This window comes from Clytia hemisphaerica, unplaced genomic scaffold, assembly GCF_902728285.1.
Source record: "Clytia hemisphaerica strain Z4C2 unplaced genomic scaffold, Clytia hemisphaerica genome assembly, whole genome shotgun sequence".
Lineage (NCBI taxonomy): Eukaryota > Metazoa > Cnidaria > Hydrozoa > Leptothecata > Clytiidae > Clytia > Clytia hemisphaerica.
The window spans coordinates 311,199-330,166 of NW_027103559.1; the positions used below are offsets into that span (position 1 = coordinate 311,199).

At 35.5% G+C, this 18,968-nt stretch overlaps 1 protein-coding gene and 2 long non-coding RNA genes across 3 annotated transcripts in view; 1 reads left to right on the plus strand and 2 right to left on the minus strand.

Moving 5' to 3' along the window:
• Positions 1-18,968, minus strand: part of LOC136800540 (uncharacterized) — a 36,822-nt gene that overhangs the window by 11,239 nt on the left and 6,615 nt on the right. The gene's annotated exons all lie outside the window — the stretch shown is intronic.
• Positions 2,370-6,258, plus strand: LOC136800548 (uncharacterized). Its single transcript, XM_067057206.1, has 8 exons — positions 2,370-2,507; positions 2,832-3,095; positions 3,284-3,490; positions 3,655-3,782; positions 4,149-4,508; positions 4,753-5,044; positions 5,317-5,427; positions 6,009-6,258. Exons 1-8 carry the CDS (start codon positions 2,396-2,398, stop codon positions 6,173-6,175), a joined length of 1,641 nt encoding a protein of 546 aa, XP_066913307.1. The 5' UTR covers positions 2,370-2,395; the 3' UTR covers positions 6,176-6,258.
• LOC136800550 (uncharacterized) lies at positions 11,364-12,403 on the minus strand. The gene is made up of 2 exons (XR_010845723.1): positions 12,121-12,403; positions 11,364-11,838 (listed from the first exon to the last, which is right to left on the minus strand). It is a non-coding gene; the product is annotated as an uncharacterized lncRNA (long non-coding RNA).

The window sequence follows — 18,968 nt, forward strand, 5'->3', positions numbered from 1 at the left end:
TATACTGAGAAAAAATTTAAGTTACACCGAATACGGTATTCTACATCCAAATACGCTTCCAAAAATGTATAGTTTGTTATGGTTTAGGGACTGGAACTGGGGCGGAAAAAATAATGCAAATCTGGGACATATTAAGTTACCCGAACAAACTTTCCAGTGAAGCTGTGGTCCGAGACAGGGGTGTTTTTAATGGCTGATATATACTATAACAACAACTAATTATTGTGAAAAAAAATTATCCCATGGGTATTTGGTACTTTACTGACCGGTCTGTAAAATACACGATAACCCTTTCCTGAAATAAAAGAACTTTAAGTGGAGCTTTTCGACTTCGACTAAATTTTGACCAGTGATAGACTTTTGACGGTGCACGAATATCTATTTTTGAAGTGTGCGAAAATTAAAGGCGCAAAACATTAAAGGGCTAGAAAAAAGGACATACGTATTAAGGTATATAAGTCGTTAACAAATATATTAAAATGGTGATTTCTCTTTCTTTTATACAGGTTTCAAACAATGCTTCTGTAAGACGTTCGGCTGTGCTGGAAAGCTGGTTTCAACAAAAACGGTTCGACGCCACATGGAGAAAGATTACGCCACTTTGAAATCGGATAGGCTTGATACTTTGCGAAATCATGAATATCGACGAACCGTTCATTTCAACGAAGATTTGTACACAGAATCAGACGTTGCCAAAACAAAGCTTTACCCCGGCTCCGAGTTAACGGTTTTGGAAGCGATCTTTCTTAAAATAAGAACATTTGTGGGCCATACGTCGTCAAAAGCTGAGCTGTCGGAAATATTTCGGAATGATCACCAACACGTCCTTCCAAAGCCAAATAACATGCCGAGTTCCTACGAGGAAGCGTACAAATTGATCGAGCCGTTTTTGCTCCCTCTTGAAACGTACGATGTATGTGTTGATGATTGCATGTTGTTCCGTGGAGAGCATTCAGAGAAAGACCAATGTGTTTTGTGTGGAAAAGATAGAAGATATCCTAATGGTAGACCAAAGCGAATTTTTAAATACTTTCCGCTCGGGCCACAGATTGCAAGGTTATATGGCTCGGAATCTTTAAAAAAATATCTAGAGGTTCCAGAACGACCAATTGAATTCGTAGCTGATATCCAGGATACAGCGGCCTGGAATGTTGAATGGTTTAGCGAAGATGGTGCGTTTCGTGGACGCATCGGTAAGAAATTGATTTTCACTTTTTCATCATATTGGTTTGGGGCTCTCAATAGCATCACCTGTAGAAAAACAAAATTACTTATACTTGTTTTGTTTGAGGAATTTTAAAAGTGGTTGAAATTGGATGAAATTAAAAAGGGAAAATCCTCTTGACCCCTTAAGTGGATAAATTTTCGAGCGGATTAATTTTAGCGGTTTTCGCGAATTTTGGCCGTTTTCGTTTTCGTTTTTTTTCATTACCTATAACTTTTGAAGGAATTCTTCAATCTTTATAAAGTTGAAATAAAAAAAAAAATTTAAAAATTCTAAAAATGAAGAAGAAAATGAAGAAGAAAAAAATTAAGATCTTGTAGAAAAGTGCTATAACTATCATTTTCACTGAAGTGAATCCTTGATCGTCGAACGTCATCACTGTGAGTGCACACTTATCGTGAATAGACTTTAGAAAACATGTTACAATCAAAACATATTACGAGTTCAACTCTTCATTTCAATAATAAACTCTAGTAATCTCCTAAAAGTACTTTCTTTTAATTTTTTTGAAAGCTTCTGAGTGCCTTTTTCTGCCTTTGTTCCATTAAAAAACACACATTTCTTTTCTAGTTACAATTTATATAGCCGTGAAATTAAATAAAGAAGGCCATTTTCGCGAAATTTGATCCATGTGAAAAATTTAAAGACCCTTGATTCGTGAAATTTAATCCACGCGAAATCTTTAAATTCTCGTCTCGCGAAAATTAGTACACGCGAAAATTTATCCACTTAAGTAATTTGGGACATGTTTTAATTTTCTATCCCTTAATCGCAATTGAATAACCATTTTTGGTGGAACAATTTGTTTGGCGAATGATCTTTGGGTGAACTTAAAACTCAAAACTAATTTGTGCCTAGGACCTAAACCCAGGCTCTGACGCTATAAAAACTGAAGCAGGGTGATAATAACGATATTAAGGAGTGAAATTTGAACCTGTTTTGTTAGGTGTTGGTTTGTCATTTTGTGCTGATGGTGTGAACCCTCTTCGGCAAGAGAATAGACAGTACTCGATGTGTCCACTCCTCCTCCAGATCCTGAATTTTCCACCGTCGTTCAGGAAATCTTTTGCTGGCATCCACATGTTGGGTATCGTTCCTGGGAATGGATCCAAAGAAGCATTCAATCTTGAGCCTTATCTTGACGTCTTTGTTGAAGAGCTTCAGGAACTCATGCATTGCACCATATACCTGAAAAAAAAGAATGAAGAGGTCAAAGTCCGTCTTTGTCAGTACATTTTTGATACACCAGCTATGGCAAAAGTGATGCACATTTGTGGTCAAGGTAAATATTAGCCTGGATATCCAAGCTCGAAATTTTAGAAAAAACAATATTTACCTCAACCTACAAAGTTCTAAAATTATAAAGCTTGGTCTCCCTAGAGAATGAAAGTGCAAACCCATGTTTCCAAAACTTTCCTAGCCAACCCAGGGTAGCAAACAGAACTTAAAACAAATGAACTTGCCTCTTTCCAATAGTTTTTAACGTTGGAAATAAACAAAAACAAAGTCTCCGTGATAAGTGTTAATTCAACAAGACATTGATCGGACAGAAAATATATGTCAACAAAAGAAATGTGAAATAACCTTTCTAACGATCTTTACACAGGCGCACTGAGGGCATGCATGTGGTGCAAAAATGAAGGGAAGAGAATATCCGACTTAAACAAAGTGGTTTATCATGGTAGCCGCAAATTTCTCCCTGAAGATCACGTATTGAGAGAATCGAAAGGCTATCCTGGCGGTAAACCAGAGAACTCTGAACCAGGTGTTGCTTATTCCAAGGAAGAGCAGATTAGCCTACGGCAGCAATGGGAGGACAAGCCTAACAAATCACAAAGAAGTAAATTTGCAAAAGAAAATGGAGTCAAAGGTAATCTGACCAGATGATCTACTTTAGCGTCTCCGTGACTCAATCCTCCATAACTTGAATCCCGAAAAGATTTGTTAGCATCGTGAAACCATAATTCAAGTTAAGGAGACTTCACTGCAATTTTTCGTCCTTGATATTTGACTTGCAAATTCTTGATTTTAAAAAGCCGATACTCCTATTTTCAACAGGTAATTACTCCTTCATGAAGTTGCCTTATCACGACTTCAGTAGAGATGTACAACCTGACGGGATGCACACCATCCGTCGAGCAGTGATGAACGTCATCCAGTACATCTCTCGGCAAGTACAGGCATCTTCGATCGACCAAGTCACAGCCGCAGAAAAGGAGCTTCGTGGCAAAAAGTTGAAAAAAGACCATACACGCGTGCTTTCTAGTAAGTATCACCAACTATTTAAATAACAACGTAATAACGTAGGCTTCATGTTCTGTAATAGTTTTAAGGCGGGATGGAAAATGATGTCTTTTTATTTATAACAGAGATAAGTTAGTTGGTCAAAAATTTAAGATAACTATGAGTACCTTGATACTTTTCCATAGGCGAAGAAACGACTCTTGGAAACTCTCGTGTTGACTTGGTTAATTTTCCACCAGAATATACTGGCTACAAGGGCAGTGTCTACACCAACGCGAACAAAGTTTTGAAAAATCACCATGGCTGGCAAGAGGTAAAGTTTTTCTTAAATAATTTGATTCTTTATAAAAGGATTGATTGAACTTTCTTTAATAGCAACAAGGGGGTTATGCGAAATGCAAAGTTTTTAGTGCATTTTCAAGCAATCTAGGGCTCAAATTTTCCAAATTTCCCCCCTCGCCTCGGGAAAAACCATGGTTGGCCCTCGCGGTGTCACTAAACTTCAGCCCCCCCCCACCCCCCAATAAGAAAATGTTTCCTACGGCACTGTTTTATCTCAAAGTTTTTAGATAGCTTCCCCTCTTTTTAGTTTTCTCCCACCAACTTAGGCATCGAATTACTTTGATCTAAGTAAAAGATTGTAAAGAATTTGTATTTCTGTATTTTTTCACTTTTTTAGTATACTGTTAACAACGTATGGATATTTACTCTGCGGAATTCATTATCACAAAGACAGAGACGCACATTGTTTTATTTTTTTGCATCTTTATCAAACCTTTTCATGAAGAAATTCAACGAAGAAATGCTAAAATCGGTTGAGGTACATCTCCATCAGTCCGTTGCTTTGATGGAAAGGGACTTTCCAGCTGTGATCTTAAACTTCACAACTCACGTGCTTAATCACTTCGCCAACTCCATGCGACGGTTTGGACCTTTGTACTCATCTTGGATGTACGCTTTCGAAAGGTTCAACTCCTGGATAACACGAAGGTGCAACAACAAAGCACACATGGAAAGTAGCGTGATGGATACCTATCAGGTCAGTAATTTCTAGAGAAATTGTTCCAATTGTTACAATAAAGACTTTCAAATTTTTCAGACTTTGGACAGTAAAACTTTCAAAAAAGATAAGGGTCTAGGGTAAGGGATACTATACACTTTCTCGAAAATACCAAAAATCCCAGAAAGATCCATACAATCTCAAAAATCCAAAAAAATATCTTTCGATCTCGCTTTTAGGCTTTAAGAATTCGATTAATTGTTTACTTTTATTCTTCTTTTAGCTCTTTGATTGGGTCGTATTTTGCGAGCTAACCAAAAAATTTCCAGGTTTGGAGGATCCGGAAAATTCTATCTGCAAGAAGACGTTACTTTTTAATGGTGAAGGAGAACCCCTCAGACGCTTGAAAAGAAAACGCCGCGTTCCGATTAATTTGTCTGAAGAAAAAAAGGCCTTGGTGGAGACAAAAATAGAAAAAGGCATAAAAGAAGTCATGTCAATCAACAAACTAGAGAAGTTGAACGAGTTTGGAGAAAACTATGTTTTAACTATAGGAAGCTATTGTCCAATGCAAGGTACCTTAAAAGAAGAAACTTTGGCGGGAACTAAATTCCCGCCAAATTTAGTTTCTTTTGCCATCCGCCAAATTCTAATTATTTTATTCATCCTCCATATGTATCCTTTTTCATGTGTTTTCTTACTTAGCGATTTTTTTAAAGCCATCAGTCAAATTAGAATCCCGCCAAATTTGAATTTTTCCGTCATCTACCAAATTAAATTCTCTCTGTAAAAACTTTTTCTGGCCAGCTGCCAAATGTAATTTCCACAAAAATTTCCTTTCTTTAAGGTATGAAATTTGCCAGAGTGGAGGACATATTGGAAATTTTGACAACAACAGGCGAAAACACATACATGGTAGAGTTGGTAGAATTTGAAACTCAATTTGACCAAGAAACTGGTAACTCTTAATTCAAAGATTTTATCTCTCAACAGACGTCTCTCTCAATCTTACGCTAAATGTTTTTCCTTTTGATTCGATATTAACTTAATTTTGGCGGGAACTAATTTTGGCGGATTTAGACGAAATTCGCCAAAATTAATTCCCGCCAAAATTAAATATTTTGCACACTTGCCAAAATAAGTTCCCGCCAAAATTATTTTTTTTGTTTTTTTTTTTAACCCTGAAATTCATCAAAGTTGCTCAAAATAAGGCAAAATAGAACAAATTTACGCTGTCATTCGCCAAAATTAAGTCCCGCCAAAATTAAAAAATGTCGCCGTATTTCTTTTTCGTTCTTTAAGACCCCTTTATACCTTTACTCTCTTAACATTTTTTGAAATAAATGTTTTTTGAAATAATTTGTCCGTAATCTTCTTGATTTCTTATATCTTATGAGGATGACACCATGTTTGGGAAGGCCCTGGAAACAATTCTAGAAATCCTGATGAACCACAGAAAATTCCACTAAATCACTTCATTCGAAGTCATTCAAATTAAGATTTCCATTTGAATTATGCTATTTCGATTCGTTTCTACAGGTATCAAATCTATCGAAGTACCGAACATTGGCAGTCAAAGTACGTTGGACTACCCTGATCAAGTTGGTGAACCTGCCGTACACGCTATTGACGACAACAAACTGTGGCTTTTGTCCGAAAAAGCCAATCTTGATTTCCCTTGGTTAGAGCACCACATGAAACATTAAATCCGAACCTTTTACTTTAAGCAAAATTAAAACTTACCCATTCTGAAAGATATGACACAAACATCGCTTCGATAAAGGTAGCTCTCCTCCAATCTGAAAAGTATAACGTAATACAAAATACTAGTGTTCGGATTTGACTTTTGTGTCGTCCCTGAAATAATGAGTACCCACATTTTATGATTTTCTCCCCAAAAGTGTCAAAAACCCCTATACTCTAGGGGCTGAGTTAGGTCCCGTATGCGCATCGGCGTATAGTTATTTTTTCTTTTGATCATGAAAGTATAGCCCTTGAAGAGTCAGAAAACGTGTGTGGCGTTATTTGGATCAGGCTCAAATTTCCATAATGGTGGATTTTAGATTTCAACCCTTTTTAGCCATCTTGCTTGAAAAAATTTTTATTTTCTACTTTAAACATAGACATATTATATACCAATCGATCACAAATTTCATGCTGATTAAGAAAAATGTCAGAATCATGGTCTGAAAATTTCGTTATCTGGAGATATGAGGCACTTTCGATTTCGATATTTTGAAATGACTACTTTTGGTTCCAGACTTGCGTGGCTGCAACATTTGATTGGCTTACTTAATTTACTTGAAATTTTCGGAGGGTCTTGCCTACCATTCAAATAATAAAATTCAGGAAAAGATTTTTCTCTACATGAATTTCGAAATCCATAATGGCGGATTCAAAATTTTCTTTCGTCACATGGGCTCTTAGGCTCTGCTAGCCTAAGAAAAATATTTTTTGAGCTCAAAACCCTGCATATTATACACCAATCGATCAGAAATTTTATGCTGATTAAGAAAAAGGTCAGAACTATGGTCTGAAAATTTCGTTATCGAGAGATGCGAAGTACTTACGTTTTCTAAGTTTTGAAAACGAAAGTACTTCATAGCTCGAGATAGAAAAATTTTCAGACCGTAGTTCTGACCTTTTCCTTAATCAGCATAAAATTTCTGATCGATTTGTATATAGTATGCAGGGTTTTAAGCTCAAAAAATATTTTTCTTATGCTAGCAGAGCCTAAGAGCCCATGTGACGAAAGAAAATTTTGAATCCGCCATTATGGATTTCGAAATTTATGTAGAAAAAAAACTTTTCCTGAATTTTATTATTTGAACGGTAGGCAAGACCCTCCGAAAATTTCAAGTAAATTGAATAAGCCAATCAAATGTTACAGCCACGCAAATCTGGAACCAAAAGTAGTCATTTCAAAAAAATCGAAATCGAAAGTGCTTCATATCTCCAGATAACGAAATTTTCAGAACATGATTCTGACCTTTTTCTTAATCAGCATAAAATTTGTGATCGATTGGTATATAATATGTCTATGTTTAAAGTAGAAAAAAAATTTTTTTTCAAGCAAGAGGGCTAAAAAGAGTTGAAATCTCAAATCCGCCATTATGGAAATTTGAGCCTGATCCAAATAACGCCACACACGTTTTCTGACTCTTCAAGGACTATACTTTCATGATCAAAAGAAAAAATGACTATACGCCGATGCGCATACGGGACCTAACTCAGTCCCTAGAGTACTATCTCATATTACGTTTTAAAAATTCCAAACGCTAGAAAATCCATTCATCGAAAAAATGTACAGAACTATAATGTCGGTGGCTTTGATCTCGAGAGAAGTGAAGAAAAAAACTTTAAACTCTTTACCAAAAAAATGGTAAAGAATCGCAAGAAATAATTTATCTTTCAAGAATTAATTCGTCTTTACTTTCTTTAAAAGAGGGTAAATTTTTTAATCGAGTTTTTAGATTAAAAAATTTCAGAAATTTAGAAATAAATTAATGTAATGTAACCACGCCTTAACTTTTGAATTAGGACTAATTCCTGTTTATTGTGTACAAACTGATTGTATTTCTTTTTTTTTTTTCATTTTACCTTATTTGAAACCAATTACATATTGTTACATTTCTTTGTTATTTCTGGTTTCGACCAGGAAGAACATTTCTAAAATTCTTTATCTCTTATAATTAAATGTCTCCTATAGAAATAAATAGACAATATTCTTAACATGCTATTAACTTTTTCCCCTCTAAGCCTAGAATGTTCTTATTATAAAAAAGAGATTGTGCCAAAATTCGCCAAATTAAATCCTCGCCAAAATTTTCAAATTCGGCAATTCGCCAAATTAAATCCCCGCCAAATTTAACAAAAAGAGAATTATGTGAAAAATCACAACTTTTTAGTATATTTTTGAGTAACCTTCACCCATTTCAGTGTGACAAAATTTCCAATTCGCCAAATTAAATCCCCGCCAAATTTTACGAAATTGATCTATCGCCAAATTAAATCCCCACCAAAAATCGTATTTTGGCCAATCGCCAAATTAAATCCACGCCAAAATTTATCCACTTAAAGTATCCTTTACTTTCAATGCATGAAAGTCAACACGAATAGAGAACAGAGAAAAATATACATACCTTTTCTCCAAAATTGGTTTCATAGTTTTCTTCGAAACTTGTGTCTTTGACTTCTCAGAGTAACTTGCCCGAGTGATTCACATCCACGTTTGAATTGTGAAAGCAAATTCACGATCGAAAAGAGAGCAAAATTCCTCTATTTCCTTATAAGGAAATTTGCAAACAAGAAATTTTTCGAAAAGAAAGGAGATCTGAGTGCAGAGACGGCAGGAAGAAAAAATGCAACATTTGAGTCGCCTTAAAAGGAAAAAAGGGAGTCTGGGTCAGAGAATATGTTGTAATGATGCGTTACTATAAAAGGAAGACGGAAGGGCTTGGGACGAGTTCTCTCTAAATCAAACTTAGAGTTGAAAAAATGGTGATTTGAAATTTCTAATCATTCGAATGAGTTTAAAAGCCCTATCTGTTTCATTGTTATTTTGTAAACATTCGAAATTCGAAGAGTTTTTCCGATCTTTCCACTGTTCGAAAATTGAAATCATTATTATCATTATTATTATTACATAATTAGAGCAAAATTGCTTCATCATAAAAAAAGTGGAGGATATAATATTAATAGTGTCCGGGGGGGGGGGGTAGTGAAAAATCTACAAAATTTGCCCTGTCCTGGGGGAAAAATTGCTCAGTTTGAGGAATATTTTGAATGTCCAGGGGCTCAGACCATTGAGTTTAAAGCCCGAAGGGTAGAGTTCAATCTTTAATCTTTCTCAGGCAAGAAAAAGTGAAGCCTTAAAAAATACGCCGTATTATTGACGACAGATTGAATCTAGCAATTCCTTTGTTTACGGTTGATATTTTTTTCGAAATTTAGCGTTAAATTTTAGTTTCAATCTGTCATTTGTGTAAAAACCAGGCGTGCCGCTCAAGACCGCGCAACTTTTGTAGGATTTATTGGCTTCAAATCCTACCAAGGAGATTGTGTCTTCTAGCCTTCGGGCTGTAATCCGGGGGGGGGTCAAAATTCACAATGTCCGGGGGTAAGTTTCTAAAGAACGTTATATCCTCAACCCCACTCCCCAAATTTAAATTTTTTCTGCCATTTCAGATCTTATTTCTATTTCTTAATCTATTCTCTTATCTCAGCTTTTCTAACTCAAATCTCTGTCTATCGGATCGTTGGATCTTTAATTATGTTTCTCTTATTTCTTTAAAATGCAAATCTCCTTCACAGAGCTAAAATTGTAAATTCTTAGATATGTATTCAAAGGCCAGATATTGTCAAACTTTATATGCATCTTCTATAATCACAAAGAAAAATATCCTCAAAATCTCTGAAAGCAAAGATAACTATCACAATTCAAAACAGAGAAAAAACACCTACGAAGAAGAGAAGCAGAGAAAGAGAAGTTTATTTGGCCGTAAATTAACATTCATTGATATCAGGGGGGTCAGGGTCAGAATTCGCCGGAAATTCGGACGTCGAAATAGTTCCTCGATCGGCGGAATAGTTGTCCAGCCGGCGGAGAATTGGCCGACGGAATAATTATCCGGCCCCCAAAATAGTCAATCACCCAGCCCGCGGAAAATTGGCCGTCGGAAAAGTTATCCGGTCCGCGGAAATTGAGGTCGAGTTATTTTTTTTTTTTTTTTTTTCCTGTTTCATAAAACTCCTATTTCATAACTCGGTTACTATACCTTATCGGGGAAAACTGTCGAACTTTTGGACAAGTGACGAATATTTTCCCCGACGAAAATTTTCCCCGGCCTTAATGCGTTTACAAACTTCCACAGCATCAAGTGACGAATTTTTCCCCGACGGACGAAGTTTTCCCCGATAAGGTATTTTAAAGTTAAAAGGCCCAAAGGACTTGAATTATAAAACGGAAATATTTATAAATTAAAAGTAAAGGAAAACCTAAATAACCTATAATCATGCCAAAAATTACAAAAAAGGACCCACAACTCGTTTGAAATTGAACAAAAAAAAAGAAATAATTTTCCACCGGCCGGACCGAGGAACTATTTTGGCGACCGAATTCCCGGCGAATTCTGACCTTAACCCCCTCTGATACATTGATAATATCGTGAACATATAAACGACTGGACATCCATTTCCTTTGTCTTTTTGAAGATAACAGTGCTAGCTTCGTTGCCGCCTTGTTAAAAGCATAAAATAAAACAATAGATTTTGATGATATACCACTTGAAAAAATACCTTGCTAAAAACGTCAAAACTTCGAGTCTCAAGTCTTTTATCTATATCATAACAAAGATAACAGAGGCAAAATCATCGTCAGGCTGTCAAAACTCCGACCAATATTTCTAAATTTTGACTTAAAAATGTCGAATAATTTTATAGAGTGTCACATTCTAATTTTGATATTCTTATGACACAGGCTCTCAACTTTCGCAAGCTATTTTTTTCGAGTCGTTAAAAAAATTATTTGAGTGACAAAAGGGATTCAAAAGTATACACGCAGTTGAAACTCTGCATTTCAGAGTTGAAACATGTTGATAAGATATAATGCAAACTTGTGAAAAAAATCGAAAATAATGTTTTTGTGAATTACAAGGAATGTTTAAAGCTCTATTCTAATTTCTCTTTACCTAGATAATTCAAAGAAATAAAATTATGACGGAAAATTGTCCGATTTTTCATATCAATTTTGAAATACAGGCGGCAACGAAGCTCGCTTCAAAGAGACAATAAAAGATAGATGTCCTGTCGTTTATATGTTCATGATAATATGAATGTGTATTGCCAAATTCTGTAGGCCTCCCACTAATTTTCAAATATTTCTTATCGGGCCTATAAGCTTGTTTCCAGCCCGTTCCCAGTGAAACTAGGCGGGATGGAAAATTGGGGTAGGGTACTTAGACAAAATTGGGTACGAAGGGGGCGTGCTCCTTAGCCTAATGCAATGTATCAGCATCCTCTCGGGCTCACAGTGACGAAAGGAATTTTTCAGCAAAAAAGATTTTTAAGAATCACCGATTTCATTAAATGGCATGACTTTGAAAGGATAGATCAAAAAAAATATGTAAGCGTTCGACTGTTTTATCGTTGTAAAATACTTTTGTAAGCTTTAAAAAACGTTTGCTAAATAAATTTAAAGCGGGATAAATTTCTTCTTCTGCCTGATATCTCATCATCTCATCATCATTAATTATCATTAATAGTTCGTTACTAGCAGATATATACATCCTGCTTTGTCTTTCTATGTGTTTGACAATTTGATCTTCATTAGTCTGTTTAAAATACTCCTCGCTGCAAAGCTGTAACATACCTAAAAAAATAACAATAACTTTTTTTAAATATTTTTAATTACTCACGAGCCTTGACGCTATTTATCCTTTTATTATCTAAAATATCTCATGGGATTAAGATGGGGTTAAAAGTGATCTACCAGACCTGCATTTTGGACACAAAATGCTCTGCCCGGGTCTTAAACCAAAATTTAACAAAACGTTCACTTAGTAAGGTAAATTGGACTTTTGAGCGGGTATTAATTTCTCAAGTTATCTAACAATAAGGAAACAGGCGCAAGGAAATCTGAAAACATACTCACTTTTATAATGGAAATCTGTTTTGTTTAGTTCATAATATTCTCCTCTAGTTCCTGTATTCTCCTTTCTACATTTTCTTTTTAAGCATATCCTAAGAAGACAAATAAAAATATAACGCAAATGAACCTTGAACAAAAGAAACTTCTCTCGGGTGTCTAACAGCCGCCCCCCCCCCTTCCGCAGATTAACTTTTGGGAAAATGTTTTTGAAAGTTCCCTCTTTTGTCCTAATTCTGCTGTGTTAGCCTCCTTTTCAAAATTTTCCACCAAGGACATTTTTATTCCAGTCCCCCGCCCCCCTCGCTACTTAAGATTTTTTCCAAACCCCTGGCTAATCGTTACCCGACAGTACGGGAAATAATGGTAGTTATTATCATTATTGAACTTTCCTTACACCCCTGTCTCAGTGACTACATTTGAAGTCAAAGAAAAATTAAATGCTTTTCATCATCATTGAGCTTAAAGAAACAGCAGTATGAGGGAATCATCCAATAATCTTCACAATTATTTGGGAAAACCATTCGTCACACACGTTTTTAAAACGTACAGCCGTTTGTGACGAACGGTTTTTTAAATGATTCTTCAAAAGCGTTCGCGGCAAACGGAAAAGCATTCTCCACGTATGGTTTTATATCTTGATTTTTTATAAGCGTTCGTCACGAACGGTTTTGTTTTAAAACCGTTCGTCACGAACGGTTTCCCGTTTGTGACGAACGGTTGTATTAAAAGATATCATAAGCATTCGTCACGAACGGGTAACCCGTTCGCCGCGCATGGAAAAGCGTTCGTGTGTCCGAATCGAACGGTTTCTGACCCAGTAGTGGGGGTTTATTCCCTCATTGATTGTCAAAAATAGTACCAGAAAAAAGCTTGTCTTTGTAAATTAGGCCTCAATTACATTAAAGTAGTAGTGTTTGTGTCATTTCCAGGGGACCATTCAAAAAGTACGTATGCTCGAGAGGGGGCAGGGGGTACTCCTGAAACCGTACGAGGGGGAGGGGGGTCCTTGAGAAGTACGTACGCCCGTAATTTTTCCTAAACAAACATCACCTTTCACATTTCACATCAAAAACTGTTCTGGCGATTGTTATTTTTCATTTCTCCTTTGGTATTTTTGTTCAGGTGAGACCAATTTAATTTGTTGTTCTATGGGCAGATCGTTAGCAAAATATGGGTCGGACAGGCGGTAAAATAAAAATAAATTTTTCATTTATCAGGGTTGTTAAAGTACCGAAAATGTTTTCCAAAACATATCTGGTTCATAAATTCATCATTTTATCTTCGATGAAGATCATGATAAAATCTTTTAGTGTGTGGAATGCTTAATTTTCTAAATTTTAATTTCTTGAATGAATTTTCAGTTGCTCTGAGCATAGCAAAAATCATTAAGCGTATAGGTTAAGTTAAAAATTTAGAGTTGTATTTGAATGTCATATTTTTGCAAATCAAAAATAAAATGGCAGAATTTTTTAGACTCTTGAAAACAAATTGTAAAACATTAATTGAATCTAAAACACCTTTAGAAATCTCTTGCATAAATTGTACATAAAAATGTTTTACAAGAATAGTTATAGATACAAAAATATGATAACAATTAGTTTAAAAACACCAAAACTCTACCAAAATGAAAGAAAGTATTGTGAATGATATAAGCAAATTAAAGAAAAATCACTTCGCAAATCAAGTGAACCATACTTTCATTCTTTTTATCCATCAAACTAGGTTATGCAACAAAGCTATTTTTTATTGTAGTGTAATTTTGATTTGATTTTTTTTTCCAAACAAAGACTTTTGGAGAAATACATATATTAGGTAAATATAGAAATGCATTTTCATGAATTTTTTCAGAAAATCCTTGAAATTGTAAAATTCTTCCCTATGACAATGTTGAAAATTAACAAATTTACAATAAAAAAATAAAATCACTAAATAACAACTTCGAATTACCAGAAAGTGAAGAGCTTCAAAATCTCTATAATAAAAGTCTAATGGAATTCCTTATTACTTTTTCAATGTTCAGTCTGATTTACTTTAAGAAATTAATATATATATTTTAAATCGCTTATTAGGTGTCACAAAAAGCTTAAAGATACTGCCCCCACAGTCATGGCAACTATTATTGATTTTTAAGATTTGATTAGGAATTTTATAACATAATCGAAATAAAGAGAAAACAGTTGAATTGTCAAAATTATGTTAAATATTTTATTTTAAACATTCCTCAAGTTTATTTTCTTTCGTCAGTTGTGTCTTTAAAGATTGTCGGTGTCTTTTTAATTTCGCAGTCATTGACTGTTCGACAAACAATTTCAAATTGGCTGGAACATCAAATTTAACATAAATTGCATCGTTTATCATTGTCATAGTTCTTTGGTCAAATTGTTTAAGCTTTTGTCGTCCATTGATGTTACATGTTAACTTCTCTTTTATTGAAAACTTAGCTTTTATCAATTCGAAACCATAATCTGCCGCTAATTTTATTCTGGGATCTGTAGCTGTAGCTGTGACGAGAGACAAAGAAATATCTTCCAGCTCTTGTGAAGATTGATTTGATGTTGATGGCGTGTTTGAGTGGTGTTGATTTGAAATGATATGATGATGTCCAGCTTGTTGATTTAGTTGCTGATGGTGACTTGGTTGCTGATGGTGACTTGGTTGCTGATGGTGACTTGGTTGCAGATGGTGACTTGGTTGCTGATGTTGACTTGGTTGCTGGTGGTTGCGAGCTTGTTGACTTGGTTGCTGATAGTGATTTTGCTGTTGGTGATGTTGTAGTAGACGGCTAGCTTGTTGACTCTGTTGCTGATCGTGATTTTGCTGATCGTGAAGTTGACTTTGTTCGTCTGGGCGCGTATTATTGGGTCGCAACCATGAATTTTGTGGTGAAAGGGTCGATTGTAACTGCGACATGAATGATGGATTTATGTTGTCTGAGTTGATGTAATTTATTAATTCTTCATCGGTGTTGTTGATATTGTTATTTCTTCCAGAAATCAAGATATCCAGTTTACTGTTGATTTCATTAAAACCCTCCGTCATCAAAACTTTAAGTGCTTTGACCTCAGTCTGCAGTTCCTCGATGCTTGTACCACACGGTTGGTTGTGGCCAAGTGGCGACTCAAAACCGAAATAGTCTGGGGTGCCATTTCGTGCAATAAGTGAATCTGCTGTTTGGTTGTTAGGAAGTGGCGATTTCCTTTCTGGTGCAGGTGGTTTTAAGGTAAATGATAATGACCTCTTTGATGCGGTTTCTTTTGCCTTTGACTTATTTGATGAAGATGATGATGATAATGATGAAGATGACAAGGACGACAAAGACGACAAGGACGCAGAAGATGGTGAGGATGAGGACAACGCAGGTGGTACTTTTGCAAATGATGTGTCAGAAAATTGACTGATTGAAGACAAAGAAGGTGAAGAATTTGTCGTGGTGGAAAAAGCAGGCGATAATGGCGGTTTATCAGCTGATGTACCTGGCAATTTACTTGTTGAGGATGGCGAGGGCGATTTAGATGGTGTGGCGAGAGTGACATCAGAAAGTTCTTGGTTGAATGAAGAAGGTGAATTTCTTGTTGACGATAGAACGTTCTGAGAATCTGGTTTGTGAACTGAAGCTTTTGCTGGTTTCACGGATGATGGTTTTGTTGGTTTAGATGATGAAAGCTGGGAAGGGTCACTTTTGGATGTCTGTGGTCTTACCACGAACCTTGGTTTGTTCACCTTTTCCGATTTTTCCAAAAAGTTCTGTGGATCTTTAGTTTTTACCCTTTTGTTCTTTGACAAGTCAACTTTTTCAACCAGAAACCCATTGAATTCGTCCATCTTGCTAGCTTGGCGCTCATGAAACTTATTGACAACGTCAGTCTCCTTTTGACTCATCATACGCTCCTATGAGAAAGAAAATGAATACACTTTTTTATAAGAACCGGTAAATTTTTGCTGAAGCTGAGGATTCTTAAGACTTAAGTTTCATCTCAACAACATTTAGATACCTTAAGTGGATGAACTAGGAAACTTATAGAAATTAGGTCAAAAAGAAGTTGATTCACAAAGTTCAATTTTCTGTGCTTGCGAAAATAACCCCTCAAAAATTAATTTTTTAAAAAGAGAATTGTCTCAAACTTAAAGGTACATGCAACTACAATTTACTCAAATTTTTTTTCTTCAGATTATATCAGCCTTATCATGACAAGTAACAGTTTGGCAAGCAACAAAGCTGCTGCATCTTTTGAAACAACCTTGGCATTGATTGAAAAGTGTAAGTAGCTTACTGGTTCTGGACCACTGTTATCTTTAACCGAATCTTTGGCTCTATCAGATTTGACTGCCTTTGACGATTTCGACTTGCGTTTTGATTTTCCTGTGGTTTCCTAGAATTTGAAAGTAGTCGAAATTGAAAAAAATCACTTGTCCAAATGTCAACAATAAGTTTGAGTTCAAGGGGTTTTAGCTACACTGAAATCCTCTTGGTAATAAAATCACAATAAAATACACTGGATTCTTATTATTGTCAAACCATTGGTGTTTAATAATCATCAGAATTATCATATTTACTTATCCTTATCTTTGCAATTTAGAATGTTTGGATGGAGTAAAGAGCCACACAAGGAATCCTAAACAATCAAACTGATTTCTGGTTCAATACTATATTCACAATAAAAGTGTAAGTATCTTACTGGTTCGGATCCTTTTTTGGTGTTAGCGGTACTTTTCACCGTCAATGGTTTTGTCAAAGGTTTTGCTTTGGATGGTTTTGATTTTGCTGGTTGTGATCCAGTGGATTTTGGCTTCATTGGTTTCGTTTTGGAATTCGGTTTTGCTGGTTCCTTTTCAGTTGTTTCTGCGGGTTCCTTTTGGGTTGATTTTGCGGGTTCCTTTTGGGTTGATTTTGCGGGTTCCTTTTGGGTTGATTTTGCGGGTTCCTTTTGGGTTGATTTTGCGGGTTCCTTTTGGGTTGATTTTGCGGGTTCCTTTTGGGTTGATTTTGCGGGTTCCTTTTGGGTTGATTTTGCTGGTTGGGGTTTTCCTTTCTCTTTCTTGTCTGATGTTCCAGTGTCATTCTAAAATAGAGTCATATTTATAGTTATTACATGGTGTGCAAGGGGGTTCTAGGTCCCAGCACTATCTAAAACCCCCACTTGATATCCTGAATCCTTGGTCCCACCTGAAACTCAAGTTTTTCCTGCTCCCAAAGGTTATTCAAAAAGATCGTGGTAAATATTTAAGAGCCAGTTTTTCTAAGATTGGGGAAGGTCTGATAGTTTGAAACCAGAGTTTTTCATTTTTAGATATGTTATTAAGTATAATGAACTGAGTAAAATCCCCAAAAAAACTTAGTCTGATAATGGCAGGCTTATGACAATTTGAAGTTTTTGGCATTTCTGGGGATTGCACTTAAAATGATTTTTGATATAGCACCACGATTTCTCAAATCAAAATTATGAATTAGTATTTGGTTTTTGGTTACTCTGGACCTATGGCCAGTTAACTATAGAATTTTCAAAAAGAAATTTGGAAAAAAATTAGACCATTTTGTTGGGGGTAAAAGAATTTCATCCAAGGATTCCAAAAAATATCACAACATGTATCTGAAAATCAATATTTTAGAAGCTATAAGGCGAAATGTCTTTAAAATGACGTCATCAGCAATAAAAAATTGATATTTTTTGGAATCTTTGGATGAAAATCTTTCATTTGAGCCGTATTTGAGTTGAGCTCTTAACTTTCACTTTCAACCCTCAGCTCAGTGACGAAAAATCTTGAACTTCCACTTTCTGAAACTTCGAACTTTGCTGATTTCAAATATATATTCAGAATTTTCATAGGATCAAAAGTTACAGCCCTTTAAAGTAGGCTCAAAATGGACCCACTTTGGAGGGCTGGAATATTTGACCCAAGAAAATCCTTTTGGAACAGACTTAATTCGAACCCCTATAGATTTTGAGACAGACTTTACCAGCAACTGACCCAGAACTCTTCTTGCTTTGACAAAAAAAATCTATTAACGCATCATCAGTGTGAACAAATATTCAAAATATATTTATATCTCTTTTAGATCAAAGAGCCGTGGAACCAAGACATGCTAGACCGACTTATGGTAGATAGATGACTTTACAAACAAATATCGATTCTTTCCCACCTATCTTAGAAAATATATTCAAAAACGGAAGAAAAGTGACAACGTAGGACGCATTCTAAAGCTAACGAGTACTTATCGACTGTCGTGTCCCTATCGTAGATGACTTGGCTCGAGCGCAGACGAATATAGTTTATCTTCACCTATCTTAATACGCTGGAAAATCGTGGTAAATTAAAGAAAGGCATCTTCAAATTCAAAACGGTTAACCTCGATCGATCATGGTTGATTTTGCTCGAAAACTTCGGAACAATGGATTCTCTTAGATGATAGGAATTTCCAACCTCAGAAAATAAATATTATTTTACCTCTTTTTCTTGTTCGCATTTCTTCTTCCCGTACAAATCTAGCCTCTCCAGTTCAGCCTTCGTTTCTACATAAGTAAATTTAAGAAATATCACGATTACTCTTATTTGCTAAATTGTATACGGGATGATTTTCATTTTACATCTCTAAAATGACATATTAAAGAATTGTTGCTACCACCCCCCTCCCTCCCCCCCATAAATAAATCTTTCATTGATTATTATTAGTAATCGTCAGTAAAAAGGACTTGGGAGAGAAAAGAATTAGAGGACAAAAATGGCACTCCCCGCCGAAAAGTGGTAATAGTGCAATTAACGATTAATCGCACTCTTCTAAACCAATCAGATTTGAGTAATTTTGCATTTGATTAAACATTTACATCTCCCCAATACAATTAAGCAAAAAAAAA